The sequence below is a fragment of the Acanthochromis polyacanthus genome, chromosome 15 (genome assembly GCF_021347895.1).
Source record: "Acanthochromis polyacanthus isolate Apoly-LR-REF ecotype Palm Island chromosome 15, KAUST_Apoly_ChrSc, whole genome shotgun sequence".
Classification (NCBI taxonomy): domain Eukaryota; kingdom Metazoa; phylum Chordata; class Actinopteri; family Pomacentridae; genus Acanthochromis; species Acanthochromis polyacanthus.
The window spans coordinates 21,825,912-21,850,481 of record NC_067127.1 but is presented as its reverse complement, the minus strand read 5'-3'; the positions used below and the strand labels follow the sequence as shown (position 1 = coordinate 21,850,481).

Sequence of the window (24,570 nt, the reverse complement as noted above, 5' to 3'; positions counted from 1 at the left end):
TGATAAATATGTAATCACTTTCGATATTTAATAAAAAGAATTTGCTTATCAAATTTGGGGGATTTTTTTTTTTAAATAAAACTTTTAAGGGAAACTGTTGAGGAATTATTTAAATTTTCTTCCTGGAGGTTTTGCAAATTTTCAGAAATTTGAGGATTTTTTTTTGCTGAATTTTTGGATTTTTTTTCAGATGAGGAAACAATACTTTTTGGTGCCCATAAATGAATACAACAGGAGGGTTAAAAAGTGGTACCTGTAAGTGAAGTCTGTGCTGCAGCTAGCTGGTCATCTCCCCACACCTTTTCTTCCGTTTACTGTTTGGATGTGACGGCTCATTCTGTCCTTTCTGCAGGTCACACTCCAGTTTCTTGGCTGCTCTACGGGGCGTGTAAACATGTCCCATACCATGTGCTGCACTGAGTCAATCAGCTGAAAGGGAACAGAATGTTTTGTCTATAACTAACTGTTCCCTGAAGGAGAAGAACAAGGTACAACACCTGGATGCTCCACTGTGCAGCTGGGCTCAATGAACAGCAGCTATAGAGCTGAGGGATGACTGTCATCACAGATCATCTGCCGTAAAGGCGTGAACAGATTCGTCCTTCCATCAGGCCACGCAAGACTGTCACATCCCATAGCATATGTGTTGTAGCTTGTTCTGCTCCTTCACCAATTGGGAGCTTTCAATATTTCTGACTCGGAAATGCAAGACTAATGGTAGCATGGTCAGTTTTTCCCCGCTTGGCTGTTTGTAATTATGATTTAAATAATATGATGTGAATGCAGCACTAAAGTCAGAACAGTGGAATTTTTTTTCTGCTCTTTCAGACATGATGGGTGCAGTAATGAGACATTCATAGAAAAACAAAAGTACTAATTGCTGTCACAGAACCTGCATCCTCAAGTAATTAGAGACACTGACACCACTAAAAGGTAAGTTGTACTCATGCTATTCACCTGTAAATGGGGCTTGAGGTGCATTTTTCCTCTCTAAGTCAGTTTCCCTGCATTTAAACACAACGGCAGTCACTGAGCTCTGAATGAAGTAGAGCACAGTCCTGTACCTTACTGCCTCGACACAGACGGAGTACCACAGCTTTGCTAAATGATGCTCATGCTACACCTTCTGTGTGGACACAGATTCAAAATTTGACACCGATGACAACTTTGTTCCTCAAACAGTTTCAAAGAATACAGATTATTTTATGATGTCACTCATATTTCTTCAGTCAGAAAAGGAATTCTGAAGCAAACATTAAGAGTTTTAAACATTTTACTGCTTGACGCCATACAATCATTGTTTACATTCCAATGTAGACATAAAGGTACAAAAACACGATTACAAAGTGAGTCCTTTGGCTTTCCTTTTCTACTCCAACTTTTGATTTAATGAAGTTTATTATATTAGGGTGATGACTGGAGGTGTTGAGGCTCTGTATGACTCGGTATGACCAGTCCTTATTATTGAGCAGCCGTTTGGCCAGGAAGGGTGCGTGTCTGTGTGGATGGTCACTGTGACTGGTTACGCAGCTTCCCACCCAGCTCCTGCAGCTCAGTGATGAGTTGTTCCAGATCAGCGACGCCGTCCTGGAGCTCGGTGTGGATCTGACCTGTGGCCACATCGGTGTGCATTTGCTGGAAGACAAAAATACAAACAAGAAAAACACTCAGAGCGCAGTACTCCACCGAGGCTGTTCATTCCCTCATATGGCATTGTTAGAATTGCAGCATTTGTTTATTTATTAGTTATTGATGATCAGAAATCACAGCAGCACAGAATGTGGCCATTTAATATAGTGTACCCACAAACTAAATGACCTTGCGCTGAGCACAGGCGTGTGTTATGCATGTGTACGTTATGTACGGATATAAAACTGTGTGATTTAAATATGTAATGGGTGGCGGGAATTGATGAAACACCCCCACAATTTAATCAATTGTTCCTTGTATCATTTCCGATGGAACAGTCCCAATAAGTCCACAACGGTGGATTTGCAGTAGAATCGCAATCATGTGATCGTCAGCAGCTAGCTGACATAGTGTTCACTTGTCGTGGCTACAGTGATGATGTGCTGCTATCTCACAATGATACAGAAATCTTTAACAAATCCGTGGATCCAGACTATAAGCGGCATCACTGCAAAAATCTAACTAATTGGTCTTTATGTAAATTTCTAACCTTCCCTGAAAATTTCATCCAAATCAGTTAGTCCATTTTTTAGTAATGTTGTGCACAGACAGACAAACCAACACTGATCGTAGTATAACTCCGTCGAGGAACACAAGGATTTAAATGTTATTATAATGCTGGTGTCTAGAAAAAAAATGATGTTTTGTTCATGCTTGTGTAGTGACCTTTAATATCACCACACTTAAAACGTTCCGTGTTTTGACATGAGTCTAATCATGTGGATGATACTGCAAGACAGCAATAACAGTGGGTTAAATGCTTTGTGGGAAATACGCTGCTCTTGACAAAACATAACAGATGAAGTACTGTCAAGGAAGTAAATAAACTTAATGAGGCCATTTATTTTTAATATAAAACTTAAGACTATTTTGTTGATTGTGATTCTGAAAGAATTGCACTGCACTTTATTACAATTTTAGCCAACATGTACTGGTATGAGCTGCACAGTGGATCAGTGGTTAGCATGGTCACCTTGGTTCTAGAAGATTCCCAGTTCGTGTCCCAGCCTAGGTCTGGGATCTTTCTGCATGGAGTTTGCATGTTTTCCCTGTGCATGCCTGGGTTTTCTCCATGTTTTCCAGCTTCCTCCCACAGTCCAAAAACATGCTGCGGTTATTTGGCTCAAAGTTGTCTGTCGGTGTGAGTGTGATTTTTTGTCTCTATGTGTAGCCCTGTGATAGACTGCTGACCTGTCCAGAGTGTCCCCTGCCTTCACCCTAAGTCAGCTGGGATAGACTCCAGCCACCACTACCCTAATGAGGATTGAGCAGTGTACAGATTATAGATGGATGTGCTGGCATACTGATTCCGTTTTATGAACTAAGCTGACAGATGAGTTAGCAGGGTTTGAACCAGAGTATATCATTACACCCTTATAGCAGAAAGTGTTCCATCAAATCAAGAACAAAATTAATGCTGTTAGCAGAATTCCCATGGATTAATTCTATATGCTCTATGAACATTTATTTGTTTTTATACAGTGAAAGCACATTAAAACTTGTGTGAGTGGGAAAATCTTCCTCTGTCCATTTCAGAAATATTTTAAAGTTATCATGGATTGGGTCATATTTGTTGGAGCTGAATGATATTGAGAAAACATTTAATAGTGATAATTTAGGAAAGATAATGTAATTTCATATGATTTGCAATACAACTCTTTGAAGTCAAGCTTCAGTTCAGCATCCACGATATAATAGATTTACCACAAGCCACATCAAAAACACGACTGTCACATAAGAAAGACAGCATTAATTGGTAAAACCACTGATATGACAGTTTAAACTCTGGTTTAGATGTACTGCAAAATGTACAAGATGTGATATAATAATAATAAAATTGTATTCATGTCAGTCGGCCCACAGCCTGCAGCCTTAACCATGTACTATCCACTGACTGATGGGCAGCATAAACAACCTGTGAAAGTTTCAATCTGCTCAAATGAAATCAAACTGAACTACATCATTACTTTTATTACTTAATAGAATTAGTTCATAGCTGCACCTTGTATATCCTAAATTGAAACCTTGGTGATTTTCTAATTGCAGTGTTTTATATAGTTATTTTGATCTAAAATGAATGATCAATTAATTGTTTAGTCCTATTTTTGGTGTTCAAAAGAAATAAAATATGTAGTAGCTAGATGACAGAACTGACTTACAGCTAAAGCTAGCAAAAAATACATTGTAAATTGAAATGTGCTTATTTTTTTAAAGAAACTTTTTTTTTCAATGAAGATAACATTAAACGAATCAGAAATACAGTCTAGACATTGTTACTGTTGTAAATGACTATTCTAGCTGGAAACAGCTGATTTTAAATGGAATATCTACATGGGGGTACAGAGGAACATTTCCAGCAACCATCACTCCTGTGTTCTAATGCTACGTTGTGTTAGCTAATGGTGTTGAAAGGCTCATTGATGATTAGAAAACCCTTGTGCAGTTATGTTAGCACATGAATAAAAGTGAGTTTTCATGGAAAACATGACATTGTCTGGGTGACCCCAAACTTTTGAACAGTAGTGTAAATCTTTCTGTCTTTAATCAGACTTGCATCGGTATTTTTCGACATGTAGCTATGAGCAGCAGCATATTCTGACAGTCTATGCATTTATGACTTTAGATAAATCTTAACTATCTATTATTACTACATTAAAAAGTGGAATTACATTAAGTGTTGAATGTAGCTGTCCACTGTGGTTAATAATAAAAAAGGGTAAGTTCAGAGTAACAAAAAAAATAGAGCATGCCGTAAATAAAACTAATTTTATTAAATAAGTGGAATTAACTTCAGTTAAACGTTAAGAGACTCCTGGCTGGGAATGCCTCATTGGTATTCCACCATGAATTCCTTGAATATCCTCATGTGTTGATGCACTGCAACATCTAGAGCTTGTTCAGAATGATGACTTGAATGGTGTTGTGACCTGGTAAAGATTTGGTGTCAGACTGCACGCTGACAGCAGCAGCTGGATGCACGGTGTGACCATCTGCTGCCTCCGTCACTTAGTCAGGGCAGATAAAGAGCACAGGAGGTTCACAGTGGAGCTGTGCAGCACACACACGAGGTTCTAATCCCAGCCACAGTACGATTATCCAACCAGGAAGAAGCTGCTGTCTACACTGAATGTTCTGCTGGCACCTGCACTGTGCTAAAATATTGATTATCAATAGATTGCTGTTAGTCATCGTTTTGTCCTGATAAACATGGAAAGATAAAGGACACAGGCAAACCAACATGTTATACAGCTGCACTAACTTACTGTTCCGGCTAAATCACTAAATCCTAAAGATATGCTTAATATTGTATCATTTTGTTTTCATGTGCAACCTATTGCATTCTCATGCTGTAGCCTCTCTGGCAGCAGCAGGTGAGTTTAAAAAATGAACTGCTGCTGCTGGGATAAGCCACAACCAAAAGGAAGAAGTCAACAAGCAAAGTTGAAAAGAAGATTGAAGTGTGTTTTAACAACACAAAAGCAAAGCAATGCAACCCTGATGTGGATGCATTCCAGGTGTTACAGACACAGGTGTAACAGCTACACTGTTGTGCAAACTGGGCTCAATTCTGCCACCTCTGGCTTGAAGCTACACCAGTTCTGTTGTCTCAGATCAAAGAAAGCTGGAGTTGTACTTTTGTTACCGGCAGATATGCATCACTTTATTAATACCACACAGTTAAATAACGTGTTTTGCCTGCAGGATGGTCGCAAACCAAAAACAATGGAACTGTAAAGTGTGCGGCAATGATCAGGTGCACAGCAATAGCAGGATGATGAAACAGCTCCATACTGTACTGCAGTTAGAAATGCCAGCATTGTGACCACACTAGTATGCAGTTCCTCACTGATGCATCACTAAACATGACTGTGGAGTCTTGTAGCTCCTGGGACTGTACCTTGGCTTTGGTGGCCAGACTCCTGAGGCTGAGGCGGGTGGAGGAGAGCATCTGCAGAGCTTCTAATGGATTACTCTTCTTCTCACTGCAACTGATCGTCACTGAGAGGCAGAGAAAGAAACATTCAGAGATGGATGAAGAAAACACTTGGAATTAAAAAGTAGTATTTTGAATTAAAGTCTCGAACTATGACAGTAATTTCTGAAATCTTATGTCGTTGATTAAACAGGTCTACTGTAGCTAATCTGCACTGTAGCCAAAACATTGTCGTACTTTTGCTTGAAAAATGAGTATCATAAACAGCTGCAGATTGATTTTCTGTTCAGTGAGCTGATAAAAGAACTAATCTGTTCATCTCTGAATGTAAATAACTTCATGTGGGAGCAGCCAGAGCACCGATAAGTCGTGTGCTCCTGTGTTACCCTCCTCCATCATGCTCTTTTAACAGGTCAGCTAACTCCACCTCTCCCACACATGGAAGGAAAAGTTGCCGCTTCCTGTGTCCTGCCTGGCGCCAACATTTTGCTCTGCCTCTGCTGTGACTGTAAAGGTCAACCTGTGGTGATTTATGGAGGCAGCTCCCTCCTGCTCTGCTTCGCCTGTTCTGTGCTTTGGTCATCTGAGTGGGCGCAGCCTCCACACCCAGCTACGGTCAGTGGAGCCGAGTGGAACGTGGAGTCCAGGGTGGAGATGAGATGCTGAGACACTCATCTTTGTAGTCAAACTCCACTGTGGTGTATTATTGTTATTCTCACACTGTACACTGAGACTGAACCTGCTCGTGAGTTTCCAGCTGTTGCAGGAAATGAAGGAACCTTTTCAAAAAACGTGGGTGACATAATGTTCTCAATTCATGGTTGCTGGTTTCCTCTGGAGCTTCTGACTGTACCACGCTCTGCATACAGCGAATGGAGAAGAGCAGGCGTCATGTCTTAACAGAGGCAGAACTCAGAAAAAAAGAAGTGCATGTAGCATTGAAAATATTCACTTTCACAGACTCTTTATGCTGTAGATTTAATTTGAAAATTACATTCAATTAAACTGAAAAAACAATAATCTACAATTAATAAGCTACAATGCAGAATTATGGATTTTTTTCAAAATTTATTGTAAACGTGAATCTTTCATGTCTATTAGCATTCTGAACCTTATTTCAGTGCTTTGCAGAAGTCTCTTTGGCAGCAGTTGCAGCTTCCTGTCTTCTTGGAAAAGTGTCTACAGTAGAGGTATTCAACTAAAACTCAGAGGCAAAGTCAGAGGAAATTTATTAAAGCAAAGGTCCAAAGCATCATAATGTCTAACCTGAGTTTGTGTGATATATGTTGATGTGACCTAGTAGTTGTATTAATGTCTACATGTAATCAATAACTGACTGTCAAATAAAAAATAAATCCGTATGATTCAAAGAATGAAGTTTCATAGTTTTATTCTGCAGCTGCAGCGATCGGTAAAAAATACATTACGCACGTTCAACAGTTTTGAACACTCACCTTTGAAGGCTCATAACTGGTCACAGATGAAAATAATCCACAAAAAAACGGCCATAATCCAACCTTGGACATCCAGACAAAACAAGCCAGTAAAATATTTTGTCCAAAACATGTCTTGAAATCAGTAAATAATCCACAAATAGCTAGTTTTCGTGCACGTGCACCTCGCGCTGCGCGTCCCATATTCCCTGTATTTCTCTTCATATTTTTATTTACAAATAAGATATTAGCGATCTTTTGTTCAGCCTTCAAAGGTGAGTTGTGCTGTTTATGTTATTTGTTGTTTGTTGGACAAATGTGTTTATATTACCCGCTGTGGTAATCACATCTGAAAGTGGTTTATACCGGCGGATTCATGAGAATCTAAGCTTTCCATGGATGTATAATGTTTCTATCATCAAGTTTGCTTCAGTCAATTAAGCAAAATACTTTTGCACATCTCAAAACGGCCCGAATGCGGGCCACTGAAGTTTAACGGAGACCTTTCCGTATTTTGTTCCATTCATCCTTCCCTTAGCCCTGAACAATCTGCTTTTCCCAGGGAACATTTCACAGAGAAACATGAAGCATGATGATGCTGCCACCACCATGCTTCACCATAGGAAAAGTATTAGCAGGTGGTGAGCAGTGCCTAGTGGTAGACACACACAGTACTTGGAGTTCTACCCTTAAAGTTTAACTTTCTTCATTTTTAGAACAAAGAACTGTTTTGTTTGAGTGCCTTTGGCCTATAAACTCAACCGCAAGGCCTTGATCAACAGAATCTCTGTAGAGTGATTGTTGGATTCTGGGTGATCTCACTGACCAAAGCCTTTGTTGATTTGTTACAAGTTTGTCAGCTCGTAAAAGAGTGCTGGTGGTTTCAGTTCTCTTCCATTTCACAGTTGTTGATGTCAGTGTGCTCCTGGGAACATTCATCTCACAGCTTTTCTTCTTAGATTCTACAGAAAGCTCCTTGGACTCTATGGTTTGGTTTCTGGGTTCTTTCTCAAAGATCATTAAAGCAAACACGACACACTTGAACACAGTCTGGAGGTCACACCAAAGGGTCTGAATACTTCTGTAAGTGAGAGCTTTCAGTTTTGGATTTTCATTGCACTTAAAAAAACATTAAAAATTGAATTTGAATGTAGATTGATGGAGAAAAATCTAGTAATAAATGTAAAACTCAACAGTGTTTAAAAAGTGCAGGGGGCTGAATACTTCCCATATTAATAGTTTCATTATTTGGTTCTCTGGATGACGGGTTAATTTTGGGTTACCATAATGCGCTCTCACTGCTAGGATTGAATGTGGGCAGACAGATCATTTGACTTTAACGGGGGACTCACCAGTTAAATGCAATAGAGACAATGGATGGCAGTAAAAACACCTCATCCATCGAGTACTCCAAAACACACCCTGATAATTTCAATTAGAACAGCACCGAAGATTCCATGTGAGTAATTAGACAAACTACGTAAACACGTATCATCTGCCTTAAAAATGGGAGAAATCTTCCAGCTCAGCATAATGTATGTAACAAACATTTCCAACTGAAACTCTATTAAAGCAGTAGCAAATCACTCCGAAACAAGGTATAAACCTTTACTCCTGTAATTTAATTGACCATTTTCTCCAGTTCAGCCAAGGTTGGTTGCAAATTGTAGCTGATATTTACAAATCTTACATACATATATTACCATCTATAGTAGATGGAAATACACCACCTACCCTGTACCTAATTCTAACTACAGTGACACTACATTTTAGTATTTTCTTGAAGCTGATATTTGTTGGCCACCATTCAGTCATTTACATAAGACCCTCCATCTGACATCTGAAGTGACTTAAGATACATGTAAGTTTGCTTTTACCGAGAATCATCCGTGAAGTTTTCAGCCACTTCAGCATAGTTTTCAGCATGGCTTGATTTTTTCCTAAAATTCAGTCTGGGCAGCCCTCTGTGATAATCTAGATAATCTAGTTATTAACATGGTAGCTTTGGAAACAGCAAAGATTTAATCCTCTGTCTTGGTTATTACAATATCAACAGCAGAATTATTCCATTAAAAGCTTCCCACCGAGACAGTGCTAATCCGTGCATAATTTAGCAGTGTAATGTGCTAATGGATAACGCTTTCCCAGACTGCAACAGAAGCAGAACCAGGCTAGTACAGAATGGGAGGCAGCTATTCACGGAAGCATTGCTTTACAAAGACAGGTTACTTTTGCAGGAGTTGGTGGGATAAAACTAGATAAAATCCCAATGAATGTTTGCATTACTTTCTTTGGGTGACCAGAGAGAGAACTACAGTGAAATGTCCTGCAAAGCTCCAGTGCGTGAGGGTTACATGTTCTCCCTGTGCATGTGTGGGTTCTAACCAGGTTCTCCTGGTTCCTCATACAGTCCAAAACATGCTAAGGTTAAATGGTTATTTTAAATTGTCTGTAGGTGTGAATGTGAGTGTGACTGGTTGTCTGTCTTTCCATGATGGACTGGTGACCTGTCAAAGTGTATCCTGCCTTTTGCCATAAGTTAAGGCTAGGTTAAGTTTATCCCTCTGATGAAAGTCTTTTAAAATTTTTTTAATTTACATCATTTAATAGCCAGAAACCAAAATCGTTGGACTGTAAATTTTTTGATGGCCTTGTATCTAATCATACATGACTTGACTCAAAAAAACTAATCAGGTCTAATTTTAAAATCGTGCTATTTTTACAAAATCACTTTGCTCTGTCTGTGCTCCTCAGTGCAACTGAGAAGTCATGACTGACTCAGGTACAGCTGAAAATCATGTGATAATTCAAGAAATATTCAGGTGAGCAGTGTTTACACAGAGCAGAAAAGAGCCAAGTCTGACAACAAGACAGAGAGGACAACAAAGCATAGTGGATGAATTAAATAAATGCAGCATGGTTACCACTGCTACTAATCTGATCAGTGACTGCTAACCTAGAAGTAGTGCAGAATCTGAAATGTTTCTTCTTTATGTTACGTCAGAGTTTCTTATTTTTCTAAATGTTTCTAAACTAAAGTCTCCAGATATTTCCAGGTTATTATTATCCAAATGTAGTACTAGTTCAGATTCACAAGTAGGCTGGATGAACACTTTTCCTTACAGAAGTCTTTGTATCGGGCTGCAGAACGGTTAGCACTCTTGCCTTGCAGCTGGAAGATCCCGGTTCATGTCCCTATCTTCCTGGGATCTTTCTGCACGGCATTTGCATGTTCTCCCTTAGCATGCTAAAACACGCTGAGGTTAATTCCATCTATTATCTACACACCACTTCATCCACATTAGGTGGCGAGGGACCTAATGAAGCCTATCCCATGCTGAGGCTAATTGACGATTATAAATTGTCCGTAGGTGTGAATGTGAGTGTGATTGTTTGTCTCTATGTGTAGCCCTGTGATAGACTGGTGGCCTGTCCAGGGTGTCCCCTGCCTTCACCATAAGTCAGCTGGGATGGACTCCAGGACCGCGTGACCCTAATGAGGATTAAGTGGTGTGTGGATAACGGATGGATGGAAGTCTTATCTTTCCTTTTTTTTCTTATCTTTCCAGGTACTGCATTTTCCTGCTTACAGTCCTTAAAGATGGCAAAACACCTTACAATAGCATTAGTTGTGTACCGATATGTATGAAAAACACTTTGTGTTTGTGAACTAAGCATGTGAGCTCAATAAAACTGAGCACTTCATATACAAAGCCACTGTGTTTTTGAAGCTGACTCCTGACTGTTTCTCTAATGTTGAACATTGCTGTAATGAAAACATCTGGGGATTGTAGAGATTAACAACTAAACTGGAATCAGACATCTCTTATCATCTCTGCATCCTTTGACCTCCTCTACCCTGCTGAGAAACGTGTACTGTGTGGATGATGTGTACGGCTGGGTGCTGCTCTCACCTTCTCCCATATGGACGGCTCTTTTGATCACCTCCTTAAAGAGAGCAGGTTCTTTCTCCCAACCGCCAGTCTGAACGTCACAACGATGGGCCTTGGACAGGAACTGCAGAGCCTGGAAAAAAACACGCAGCAGCACCATTCTTTCAGCTGACGTACACTTAGGTTCAATGCAGTCCGAGCTTTTGCTCTTGATTTTTATTTAACCGCCCTTGTCTTTTTGTGATGCAGTTTTGTGGTTGTCTGACTACGTGATTCAAGCAGCATAGGGACACATCATGGTTGTAATTGTGAGACCATCATATTAGATTATTCTTATAATGTTTTTATAAAGTAGTTTTGTTGTAACGTGCAAAATCCTAAATATTGTTCAAGTTCAGTTTGCGTGTGCTGGGGCCCACTGGCAGTCTTTGTGGACTTTGTGGTCATGGAAAAATGTGAACCCTGACGCGTAATTTTACATATACTAATACTTTCCTTGGCACTTATGTCAGACAAAATATATTTAGGAAATATGGGAATTTTTTCCAATAATTTATACATCCAAAAGTCTGTTAATAGTAAAGTGAAGCAGATGTTTTTGTAACAATTTGAGATCGATATACAACAAGGCAAATAAACTGGTGTTTGCATTTCATGCTATTTCACTGTGACAATAATCAATTAACTGATTAAAAACTATGAAATTTAAATCTCCAACTATTTAAAACAATAAAAACTGTTATTGAAATTCTGAGTCCAACCTCTTAAATGTGAGCATTTTTTGGCTTATTTACTCCTCTGTGACTGTGAAGTAAATATCTTTGGATGGATGACAAAACAACACACGCCTTGAGAAACACTGAGTGACATTTTTCTCCAATTTACAGTATCCTGAGTAGTTGCTTGTTCATTTTACAGACCAAACAACTCATTGAATTATCGAGAAAAGAGTTGCAGCTCTATTCACTTTTAAACGTTGATAATGTGGTAAATGACTATTGTAGGTGGAAACGGCTGATGCTACATTGTGTTAGCTAATCATGTTGAAAGTTTGATGATTAGAAAACCCCTGTGCAGTTATGTTAGCACATGAATAGAAGTGTGAGTTTTCATGGAAAACATGAAATTGCCTGTGTGACACCAATCTTTTGAATGGTAGTGTATACGCAGACCGCCTTATCGTGTTGTAACGTCGACTTGTCAGTAGGCGAACCTCAACTCAGCTCTCTGTTTTCCAGTTCACCCATTCTCCACTTAGCTGACCGATTCTTACTGACTTAATGATGTGAACAAAGTATCGTGCACATTATCGCCACAGTGTAACACAGTCCTGGTTTATGCATTTTGGGGTTAAAACCATGTAGCAGGAGTGTTAAGCACCAACCTTTTCATTGTCCTCTGTGCTGGAGCTGGTTCCTCCACCGTACAGCAGGGCGTACTGTCGCCATATCTCAGCATCACTGCTGTGGCGGGAACTGATCCGACCCAGGAGCTCCTTCAGTTTGGACTGGAGGGCTCCTGCCTGCTGACCCTGGCCGTCTGTCAGATTTTCAACAACTGCCCTGACCACGATCTGTAGAATCTGCCACGGCAAAAAACAGGACAGAAATCCAAATTCTGTAAAGACTCAACATTATTATATCTGATGTGATAGTTTCAAGAGCAGCACTAAAAAGTGAAATGAAACATAACAGAGTTAGTGGGAAATGAGGTTTAGACTTTTACACTCATGGTAGCATTTGCATGAGACTGCAAATTATCACCATCATGGTCTCTGTGGTCTACGGTATTTATTCAGTTCAATTCAGTTTTATTTATATTCACAACATACACTACTGCTCAAAAGTTTGGAGTTACTTAGAAATGTCCTTATTTTTGAAAGAAACCCTTTTTTTCAGTGAACATTAAACGAATCAGAAATACAGTCTAGATATTGTTAATGTGGTAAATGACTATTCTAGCTGGAAATGGATGATTTTTAATGGAATATCTCCATAGGGGTACAGAGGAACATTTCCAGCAACCATCACTCCTGTGTTCTAATGCTACATTGTGTTAGCTAATGGTGTTGAAAGGCTAATTGATGATTAGAAAACCCTTGTGAAATTATGTTAGCACATGAATGAAAGTGTGAGTTTTCATGGAAAACATGAAATTGTCTGGGTGACCCCAAACTTTTGAACGGTAGTGTAAGTCATCTCATAGCACTTCACATAGTACGGTGAAGATCTTACAAATTTTAAACAGAGAAACCCAACAAATCCAATGTTTCCTTCGGATTGCTTTTGAGCAAACAGTTGGCAACAGTAGAAAGGAACAGAATATTCATGCCAATCCACTGCAGTCATCTAACAGTGGTACACTAATGTTGATACAAGTCAGCAACAAATCATTTGGGGGAAACGACAAGCGAGCTGGCCTTAGAATTTTCTTCCAGTTGATTTTGGAGAGGTTAAACACTATCTCCAGAAAAGTGTTTAACAAAGCTACAGTAAAGATCCATTTCTTGTTGTTTCACAGCTGGGGCTAGTTTTTCCCATTTTTTGCAGCAGCTGATTTCCTCTTCAGTGAGCAGCAGAGCAGTGAGACCTGGAACACCAACCGTTTCTAAAGGTACTTTCAGGATGTCCTGTTGTCTTTCTGCCTGTTTGTCTTTCAGTCTCATTCTGTATTTGATTTTGCTAATGACAGACCTCATAATGGTCCAAGTGTAATCCACCAATGCATTTAGCTCCTGAGTATCAAGGCTCACACAAGTAAACAATTGCAGATAAATATGTGAGTTACTAAGTCAGTTGGCAAGTTGTCCCACAAGGAGACTTTTGTAGTTTGCAAAACGTCTGTTCAAAGAAGCTAATTTCCTTTCAGTTTCACTTCAGCCAGACTGAAAACAAACGTTCAAATTCATCCATCCGTTATTGATACACCGCTCAATCCTCAGTAGGGTCATGGGGGGGCTGGAGTCTATTCCAGCTGACTTGGGATGAAGGCAGGGGACATCTGGACAGGTCACCAGTCTATCACAGAGCTACACAGAGACAATCACACTCACACAATTTAAAATGACCAGTTAACCTCAGCATGTTTTTGGATTGTGGGAAGAAGACTAAGTACCCGGTGAGAACCCACGTATGCACAGGGAGAACATGCAAACTCCACGCAGAAAGAACCCGGGAAGGCTGGGAGACAAATTGGGGATCTTCTAGCTGCAAGGCAAAAGTGTGAATCACCACGCCACTGTGCAGCTCTTACAAATGTTCAAACGATTGATGTAAAAATCACATTTTTGGTGAGTTCCAGGATGCCTGCAATTGATGCCACGATTTACGTCGCTCTTGTGTGATATCTTGTTTCTCTAAATCTCTACATCAATTGTGAACACTGCAAAGTTAGCACAACCCATAGAAACACAAAACCCACATTAATTTGAATTGTACCAGGTAAAAAAACCCTCAAACTACCCTTTAATTGCAGTAATGCTAGCATACGCGGGTCAGTGCACAGGTAAAGTGGAAGAACTCTGCATGTCACCTCATCCCGCTTCTCGCCAAGCTGCCAATCTTTCACCTTATCTCTCCGTCCATTTTCCTCCACTTCCTTTCATTCCCCGATGAACATTACCTGCCTCCTGTGTTGAGTTCCAGCTGAGATCTGTTATCTACAAGTTCTCCACTTCCCACCAGTTACTAATGAACCATCTGTCAGATTTCTTTGGTGTGTGACTGGGAGGCCTTTCACTGCAGTGACAATTAGGATAAATCAACCTGACGGCCCAACTGTGATGTCATGTAAGACACCCGGCAAGACGCTGCAGAGGAGAGCTGATGGACACATCCTCCAATCTGTTCACACCTCAACACACAGGCTACCAGAAGCATATTTTCTATACTTTCTAACTGGGGAGGCCAACACAAGGTCTGAGCTTATGTAGGTAATGTATGCCTCAGTCCATTTGATATGACATGTCCTGTGATGAGAGTGAAATGAATCCAGAAAGATGACTTTCTTTATATCCCCCTGTGGAGCCATCACTGTGGTGAAAAATGACATTTTGTGGTAAAAACTGGATGACTTATCCAAAATCCTGCTGGATCCAGTCAGAGTGCAAAATTAAGAGGAAAAGTAAAAAAAAAACAAAAAAACCTCTGTTGAGAGAAAAGCTAAATGACATGGATGACTGCTCAAAGCTATCGATGAAGTTCATTTTGAAGTTTTTACTCGCATCACAAAACAATAAAGAGGAACAACTTTTTCTCTCAGGGAATTCTGTGCACGGTGGCTGTGTTTGTGGGTGACTGCAAGGTTCTTGTGTACCCCTCATGTAACCTCACGAGGCACAAGGCTGAGCCATGTGACCCTCAGCTCCTTTGAACTCTATCAGCCAGTCAAAGCACTTCTGTCACCAGCTCTCTGTATGTTCCATAAGACAGGAATTCATGGTGGTCCCTTCCATTACCTCTCCTTCCCTGACCCTCCACCCTGTCACACTTTGAGCCTGTCCTGAAAAGCTAGAATAAAAAACAGGAAAGAAAAATTGGAAGGGAATAAAACACAAATGTTGCTTTTCCAAAAATGCCTCTGATCTGATCATGGAGTTAAATTAGGCCGACTGTCACCACCAGTTTTGGAAAAAGGCATCTCGAAGTGATGGTAGTAAAAATAGAGAGATAAAAATGGAACAGCCATTTTAAGAAAAGAGACCGCATTTTGATGTTTGACAGATCTTTCAACAGGGAACTGAGGAGATGACAGTGGCAAGTTTAATTAAAGCAGTCGTGTGCAAATATTTCATACAACCACAACAGTGGCCAGACTGTTTCATTAACGATCAACGTTATGTATGTGGCAACAATGTACGTTTTAGTGGAACTGTTAAAAAAATAACAGAGCTGTCGATGATGCTGTGATTCACTATATGTCTGTCCAAACCCAGGATTATGAAGTAATTTATTTATTTGATCAGGGACCACACAATTAACATAGAAAACATCAGATGCATAACACATAAAGTGTATAGCATTAAGGCCATTTTCAGCTCTAGTCCCTGGTTGGGCTTTTTGGTAACAGTAGACAATGAGGCCCAATAAGGACCAAGAAGGAGAGTGATGGAGTGCTGCGTCAGATGACCTGGCCTCCACAGTCACCTGACCTAAACCCAATCCAGATGGTTTGGGATGAGCTGGACCACAGAGTGAAGGTAAAAAGGTCAACAAGTGTTCGGCATCTCTGGGAACTCCTTCAAGACTGTTGGAAAACCATTTCAGGTCACTACCTCATGGAGCTGATCTACAGAATACCAAGAGTGTGCAAAGCAGTAATCAAATGGCAAATGGTGATTATTTTTGAAGAATCTAAAATATAAAACATGTTTTGACTTATTTCACACTTTTTTTTGTTTACTACATAATTCCATGTTTTCATTCATAGTTTTCATGCCTTCAGTGAGAATCTGCAATTTAAACAGTCATGAAAATAAAGAAAAAACATTAAATGAGAAGGTGTGTCCTTCTCATTTAATGACTCTTAGTGTACACACACATATGAATAATTTGATTTCTTTGTGTTCCAATCTGTATAAAAAGATTCATGGACACTGTAAGAAGTCACCTTTAGTTGTCCTAAAAGCGGCTTTGATGCTCAATGTGGTGAACATGGCTGTGCCTGAATCTGCTAACACCCAGGTAATACAAAAATGAGCATTAAGGTGGAACATGAGTGGAACTGATGGAGGCACGGTGTTAATTATGGCTAACTGTACGCTTTGATACAACATAAAGAGGTAAGTTATATAGAAATTGAGCAGATGTCATGAATAGGGAAATTAGTTAAAGACACTGAAACAGTTCTGTGCACCAGCAGAAACATGTTTATGTATGCTGTAAAGTTGTTTATTTTATGATGGTGGTCTAAGGGAACTGGCTCACTTGGAGCTGGACCCGAGTGGACAATAAAGGAATTACAGTTTCTGGTTTTTCGACATTGGCTTCATTTTTCAGCACCAAAGTTTGCTGTTGGGCTCCATGTAACCAGCATATCCTGTGCATAAACAAAACTGGGATAAGACTCATGACTGAGGTATTGGGACTAATGAAGACACAACCATTGCAGCAGCACAGATTTATATTTTTCTTCATCTCTAATCTCAAAATCTCTCCAGTCTGCTAACAATTCTCTTCCACCACCTATCTGCACAACCATCATGCGGCTATTGTTATAAAGTGGTACTGGGTGAATCACAGACGTCCTGTGATTCTGACTACAAGTATGTGAGCATAGAATCAGACCTGATAACTGATAGTGGAACTGGTGTTGGTGCATCACTTGTTTGTCTGACATATGACTCATAATACTCCATGTTACAATACTCCTAAACTATTCATGAAATCCAGGATTCCATGCCCTTTTTTAGTAAAAAGACTTTGTGTTTACATCTAATTGGAAGCTGTCTGTACAAGAATGCTAACTGTTATTACATTGTGCATCAATTGTGTTGTAAGAGTGGATTTCAAAATGAAGAGGAGGAAAGCGCGGCCAAACTCTCTTTCTTAGTGAAGCATTGTGAAGCTGCTGCTGATCTTTTCAACCTGTGTTCATTTGCATGTAAGAGCCTTATTGATGACTGACCACAACACAACAAGCACAAACGAGCATTCTGGGAGCCGGAAACAGAGCAAACAAAAGGGAAAAACAGAATCGTACCCCAGTCACTCTCAAAAAATGTTAATTTTCTTCTATATTCGGCCTGAGAACACAGGATGTCTGAGTCAGAGCTGTGGTTTCAACCATTCCCGTAGGGCTGGCAGATGTCTTTTTTAAAGTTAATTGCTCGAAACTGCAAGAGTAAAATGATTACTGGGCAGAAGCAGGGAATTAATAATCCTGCAAATGCTACCGCTGGCTGTTCTGCCTTGTTTATTCAAAGCCGATAGTAAATTTTCTACTTAGAATGCATTGGTGGCTGTGCAATTACTGCGATGTGACTGAGGGAAGCTTTTCCTTCAGTGGCTGTAAACGACTCTGCAGATGTGACCACAATAAAAAAAAAATAATAAAAAAAAGATTCATTAGCACCACAGGAAAGAATAAATAGCTTGCTGCTTAACAAGATTTTACACACTGATTATGTCATGTGATTGGAGAAGAAATCACATCTTTTGCCTCTCACAAGGCTCTGACATCATGTTTGGTTTGCACAGACATAAGAGACGTGAATGAAGACATAAAAATGTCATTTAGCCAAGTATTCCCATAATAGGAAGATGTGGATATTATAGTGGGTGTAGTGTTACAAACCACTTTTGTACACGACTGTTCAAAAGTTTAGGGTCACCCAGACAATTTCATGTTTTCCATGAAAACTTACACTTTTATTCATGTGCTAACATAACTGCACAAGGGTTTCCTAATCATCAATTAGCCTTTCAACACCATTAGCTAACACAATGTAGCAGAAGAACACATACCCCTATGGAGATATTAAAAAACAGCTGTTTCCAGTTAGAATAGTCATTTACAGCATTAACAATGTCTACACTGGATTTCTGATTCATTTAATGTTATCTTTATTGAAAAAAATGCTTTTCTTTCAAAAATAAGGACATTTCAAAGTGACCCCAAACTTTTGAACGGTAGTGTATATTTTTCCATCTTTTGAACTTTTTGCACTATAGAAACTAAATACTAGATACTCCTTTTCATATTCAATAACGTTTAACCCCTTGATGACCACATTTATTTACAATTAAATAAGAAAAATTTGGAGGGTGTTTTTGCTTTCCAGCTGATGCGAAAATAAGTGGAAATTGCTATTTATCTATTACACATGGAACATATATATATAATAACAGATATTTAATAATTAGGTCCCACTCCGACTGGTCTTACGAGAAACCAGTGCTTGCAAAAGGTTCCAAGGTACGTACTGAATATGCGCAAACCGGCATTGGGGGAATGGATATGCTATCTCGGCAGTGGTATGTTGCAAATTCACGACAAAAGGCGTCAAAGGGTTAAAGTATCATTTCTGAAACTAATGACTGAATTAATTCATTACTTTCATCTGAAATGTAGCAGGCTGAAGCTAAAAAACTTAAGGTGAATACACGATGCAAATTTTCCAAAATAAAACCTGATTATCCCCAACACAAGGATGTAAAATAAAACATTTTCATCATCACCAGTTTGTAACCTTTCTAAACTTAAAATGTAGGAAGTTTACCTTTATTCAAACCTGCACTGATTGATTTTTATCAGCACAAACAAGTCGTATAATGACATACTGTCTTTTGACCCTCAAAGTTTAATGAGTTTCTGGGCGTTTCTTTGTTCCAGTCACACTTTTCATCACTGTGGGCTTATTCTTCAGGGAACCCTTTCATGCGGTTTTCACTCTCTCATTTGATCCTTTGTTGTAAAAATACCCATTAAAGCTATTTCTGCATTCTAAGCTTCAACTGCTATATTAGAAATTATTTTAATATTTTGTAGTGTGTTAAGACGAAACCGAAAAGCTTAAGAGCAAATAAAAGTTCAGTCAATTTAACTGGTTGACAAAGAAAGCTTTTAGTCGACCACTCAGACCTGCAGAGTCGGGGTGATGTGACAACCGAGTCAGACACCTCCACTGGTATAAATACTGATGTCTCTGTAGAAGACATTAGGTGCAGTCCTTTACCTGGATGTCCTTGTAGTTTTCCCTCAGGTCCATCAAACGGTGGTAGGCCTTGATGACTTCATCAAACTCTCCGATGTCCGTGCTCACAACGATGAAATTCTCCCAAATCTGCCAGTGCTCGTAGTTGCACTTCAGGGCTTCCTGCAGGGTGCGAAAGGCTTTGTTTCTGTCGATGAGGGTGACAAGAGACAGACAAAAAAAAAAAAAAAAAAATCAACAATGACCAAAGTTATAGTAATATTAATTTCCACTCAGACAAGTCCCACAAACCTTTTGAGCTCTAAAGTGCTTGTGCTGAATTGGCAACAGCGCTAACCAGGTATTAATAACACCTTTCTTGCTTTGCTTTTCAATTTCAGGCCTGAAAGCACATGACTCTGCTGTGAACAAAGGCTCACAGGGTCCCTCTGCGCCTTCTGAGCCTCCCCTGCTAGGAAACAACACACTGTGTGTCTCAGCACAGAACAGAGCCTTAAACTACCTGGGCTTGAATGAAGACTGTCATTTTGTCCAAAACAACGCAAGCATGTAGAATCTTCAGAACTTTTATTTGGGTATATTCTGCTGAGCGATTACACGATAACAATTTTGAACAGTTTCAGTTGTATTCTGTACAAATTCTGCATTTGGTTTGTGTTTTTTTTTTTACTTGGTTGCAGTACACATATTTTTTCCCAGTAAAATATTTGCATTCAAATGGCAAAATGAACACATGAATACACTCAGTGGCCACCTTAAACTTACAATGATGTGAATATTTTAATCAGACAGACCGACATGATCAAGAAGCCGAATTGTTGTTCAAATCAAACAGCAGAACAGAAAAAAGTGACTTTGACAGTCATGACTGTAGGGGTCAGTAGAGTCGGTTTGCATTTATAAGTACTAGGCTGGACTACTGTAATTCTTCATTATCAGGATGTCCTAATAATTCTCTTAAAAACCTCCATCTGATATAAAATGCTTCAGCCAGAGTTCTGACAGGAACCAGTGAGAGAGATCACATTTCTCCCATATTAACTTCTCTTCACTGGCTCCCTGTAAAATCCAGGATAGAATTCTAAAACTCTTAATGACCAAGCTTCATCGTCTCTTAACTTTACCATTGCACCATATTATCCTTACAGAGCCATTCACTCTCAGACTGCAGGTTTACTTGTTGATCCAGAAGCAGAATGGGAGGCAGAGCTTGCAGTTATCAGCTCCTCTGTTGTGGAATCAGCTTCAGTTTGGGTTCTGGAGGAAGACTTTTAAGATTATGCTTAAAACCTTCCTCTTTGTTAAAGCTTATAGTTAAGGCTGCTATGGATCACTTGAGCGGTCCCTTAGTTCTGCTGCTATAGGTTTAGACTGCTGGGGGACTCCCATGATGCACTTCTTTCTCTCTTTCATACAGTTACACATCACCATCACATACATGTTTGTCCCCTGAGGTTCTGCACTTGTTCTCTCTGTAGGTGTCTCTGGATCTACAAGTCTCTGGTCTTCAGAAATGCGTGACCTAAATATGTAGCGGGCAGCGGGAATTGATGGGACTCTGAAACATCCTCACAATTTAATCAACTGTTCCTTGTATCATTCCCGATGGATAAGTCCTGAAAAGTCTGCAGCGTGGTATTTGTAGTCGGATCAATCATGTGATTGTCAGCAGGCAGCTGATGTAGTGTACACTTGTTGTCATAGCTACAGTGATGCCGTGCTGCTATCTCGCAAAGATAAAGAAATCTTCAACAAATCCACGATCCAGACTATAAGCTGTATCACTGCCAAAACCTAATCACTTGGTCCCCGTGTCATTTCTGACCTTCAGTGAAAATTCCATCCAAATTCATCAATCCAGTTTTGAGTAATGTTGCTAACGGACAGACAGACAAACCAACGACAATCGTCACATAACTCTGCTGTGTTCCTTGGCTAAGTATAAAGAACTTGGGGTGTTTTCATCAAATTTTACCTTTAGCTGTTGCTTATAATTGTAACATCTTCAGTTAAATTAACTTTGTTCCACTGGACTCCACAGCCATCAGATCTTCATTCATTTTTGGGATGAGGTGGAGCAAGCACTGTGCAGACTCTTTGAATAAAATGACGCAAAAATGGTGCTTCTGTTTGAAAAGCTGATTCTAATCCCACAGTGAGAAATTGTAACTAAGAGTACATAAAAGTGTGAAAGAGAGACATGAGTAGTCTATACCGTCATGATTGGAGGTAATTATCGGTAGCAGCCATCTAAGACACCTGGACAAATGGCCATAGACTCCAGGACCTTTTCATTTTCACCACTTTCATGTCAAACATGTTGATCCAGAACAACTTATCTTGAAAACTACTGGAACAATTTACATTAAGTTAACTGAAAATACTGAGAGTTTTGAATGCTTTAGTACGGAACGCAAAAAAATCAGATGAATCATAATCCACCCCATGCTATTAGCTGGCACCTACACATTCTTACTGTGAATGCAAACTGGTTTGTTCTGAGACTCATCACGCTCATACTCACTTCTTCTGGAGGCGAATATAGGCTGTAGAGAGGTTGTTCCACGCTTCTGCATTCTGAAAGGGGATGGAATGTGTGGTTGAGGTAGAGGAAGGAAAAAATATATCAGATCCTACAGTATAACAGAAAAGACAATGCAATTATTGAGTTTACACACAATAAAGCACAAAGACAAAGGCTGAAAGAGACTACTGAGCCCCTTTAAGATATGCACTCTTCTCCATTAATCTGACGCCATCTGAAAGTATCACAGCATTATCAGGATCTGTCATTGGTATACTTTCATACACAAGGCAATACTTGGATGACTGCCCATGACATTTGTTCTCTAACTGCACAGAAAAGTTCTGATCTTTACTCTCTCTGCTTTCTGTTCCATATGCTCGTACTGAATTGGGGAAAAAAGGCTTTTGTTTGCTTTGCATCTTCTGCATGGAATATGTTGCAGAAAGACTGGAAATTAACCAAGTTAATCTCCTTGAGCACTCCACAACATGCACTTGTTTTTTTATAATTTGCTTGTAAATTGAATCTTTTTATTTGTTTTAGTGTCTTGTGTTTTTGCCGTGTCATTTTGTCACTGTGTTATGTATTTGCTGCTGCCTATCTTGGCCAGGACTCCCTTGAAAAAGAGGTTCTCTCAGTGGGATTTCTCCTGGTTAAATAAAGGGTAATAAATAAATTGTAAAGAAAACCTGCAGATCCCTTTAAAGAACCTCAACAAACAACATGGCCACAATGTATAGAGTACGTGTGTGTGATCAGTTTGTGAATCAGTTTTATAGTCCAAAAGGTTTTCACATGTTTGACGCAGTGTTTTGGTGCACAACAGCAAACACTCTTTGAATTTTCACAGGAGGATAAAAAGAGTGTTCCAGTGTTGCAAGTCAAGAGACAGTAACATACGAACATTTGTGAATGTACTCACAAATTAAGAGAGCTTTTGGGTGGTTTAGACTTGCTTTTTTGGTAGAAAGCAGGTCTTAGTCAGTGTAAGAGTCAGGGCTGAGGTGAGGTAGTAAGTTGTGATAGTTAAAGGTTAGGTTAAGGAGCTAAGAAACGCATTATGTCGATGAGTGTCCTCACAAAGATAAGGCAGTGTGTGGTGTGTGTTTGTAGGTGCTTACATCTGGCTCCAGTCCCACACACCTCTGGAAAGACTTAGCAGCTCCTTCATAGCCCTCCAGGGCAAAGTAGGCACAACCGAGAGAAAACCACACACCAAGCTGTGCAAACACGTACACACGTACACACACACACACACACACACGTACACACGTACACACACACACACACACACACACACACACACACACACACACACACACACACACACACACACACACACACACACACACACACACACACACACACACACACACACACACACACACACACACACACACACACACACACACACACACACACACACACACACACACACACACACACACACACACACACACACACACACGGGAAAAACAATAAATGTGAATCAATGTGCTCAGTCAAAGCACAGATATTTCCAAAAGAGAGCCCAAAAGCTGTAGCAAAGTAACAGAAGATTTATATCCTGATAAAGAGTCTCCAACCAGGTTACCTCTTCTTTCAGGCTGTACCTCAGCACAGCGATGCTTTAGGCGAAATACCAGCTTGCTACTATTCTCTTGTGTTTGTCTCTGAAAACTTGAGTACGTAACAGCATCCAGGAAGAATTCAAGACAGAAAATCCCACTGTTGGGTCTGTGACAGGAGCATGTAAAGGTCTGTGTCTTGGCTGTTGGGATTTTTGAACGTCACTTGAGACCGATAAATACATCCGATCCATTTTGTGTGAATGAGTGCCCGTGACGACAATAAAACTGGTCTCACTCTCAGTGCAGAAATACAATTCATCATATTTCTGTTCCTAATGAGCACTGAACATAAAGTACAGCTGAGGCTCATGGAAATGTTGGTATCATTTCGGGGTACTGTATATAATTCCCTGCATGTTCTCTGAGAAAGCTCTACATGCTACAATGTGGTGTCAGGAAAAGAAAAACAGTATTCATAGTGTCAGTTATAATAAATTACTAATGTGACTTCATTTATGCCTACTTAGCTAACCTAAAAATAGAAAAAAATGTGAAATTAGTTTAAGGGAAAGCATGTAGTTGAGTGTGCATGTTCACTTGGGGGTGGTACAGTGACTCAGTGGTTAGCTCTTTCTAGATGGAGTTTACATGTTCTCCCTGTGCGTATGTGGGTTTTCTCCTTGTGCTTCAGCTTCTTCCACCAGTCCAAACACATACTGAGGTTAACTGATGATTCTAAATCATCCGTAGGTATAAATATAAGTCTGATTGTTTGTCTTTATATGTAGCCCTGTGATAGATCGGTGATCTGTGAAGGTGTCTTCTGCCTTCACCCTAAGTCAGCTGGGATAAACTCAAGCCCCCCACGAC

The 24,570-nt window shown here is 39.8% G+C and overlaps 1 protein-coding gene across 2 annotated transcripts in view; it reads right to left on the bottom strand.

The window, feature by feature from the left end:
• Positions 1-1,255: 1,255 nt before the first annotated feature.
• The window catches only part of ttc27 (tetratricopeptide repeat domain 27), a 101,288-nt gene continuing 77,973 nt past the window's right edge, over positions 1,256-24,570 (bottom strand). For both annotated transcript variants that reach the window (XM_022199140.2, XM_022199141.2), the window contains exons 14-20: positions 23,251-23,349; positions 22,127-22,179; positions 19,624-19,789; positions 12,334-12,531; positions 10,971-11,082; positions 5,588-5,688; positions 1,256-1,635 (exon numbers count right to left, since the gene is read on the bottom strand). In XM_022199140.2, coding sequence (XP_022054832.2) covers positions 1,510-1,635; positions 5,588-5,688; positions 10,971-11,082; positions 12,334-12,531; positions 19,624-19,789; positions 22,127-22,179; positions 23,251-23,349 — 855 coding nt within the window. In that variant the 3' untranslated portion in view covers positions 1,256-1,509. The remainder of the gene's footprint in view (positions 1,636-5,587; positions 5,689-10,970; positions 11,083-12,333; positions 12,532-19,623; positions 19,790-22,126; positions 22,180-23,250; positions 23,350-24,570) is intronic.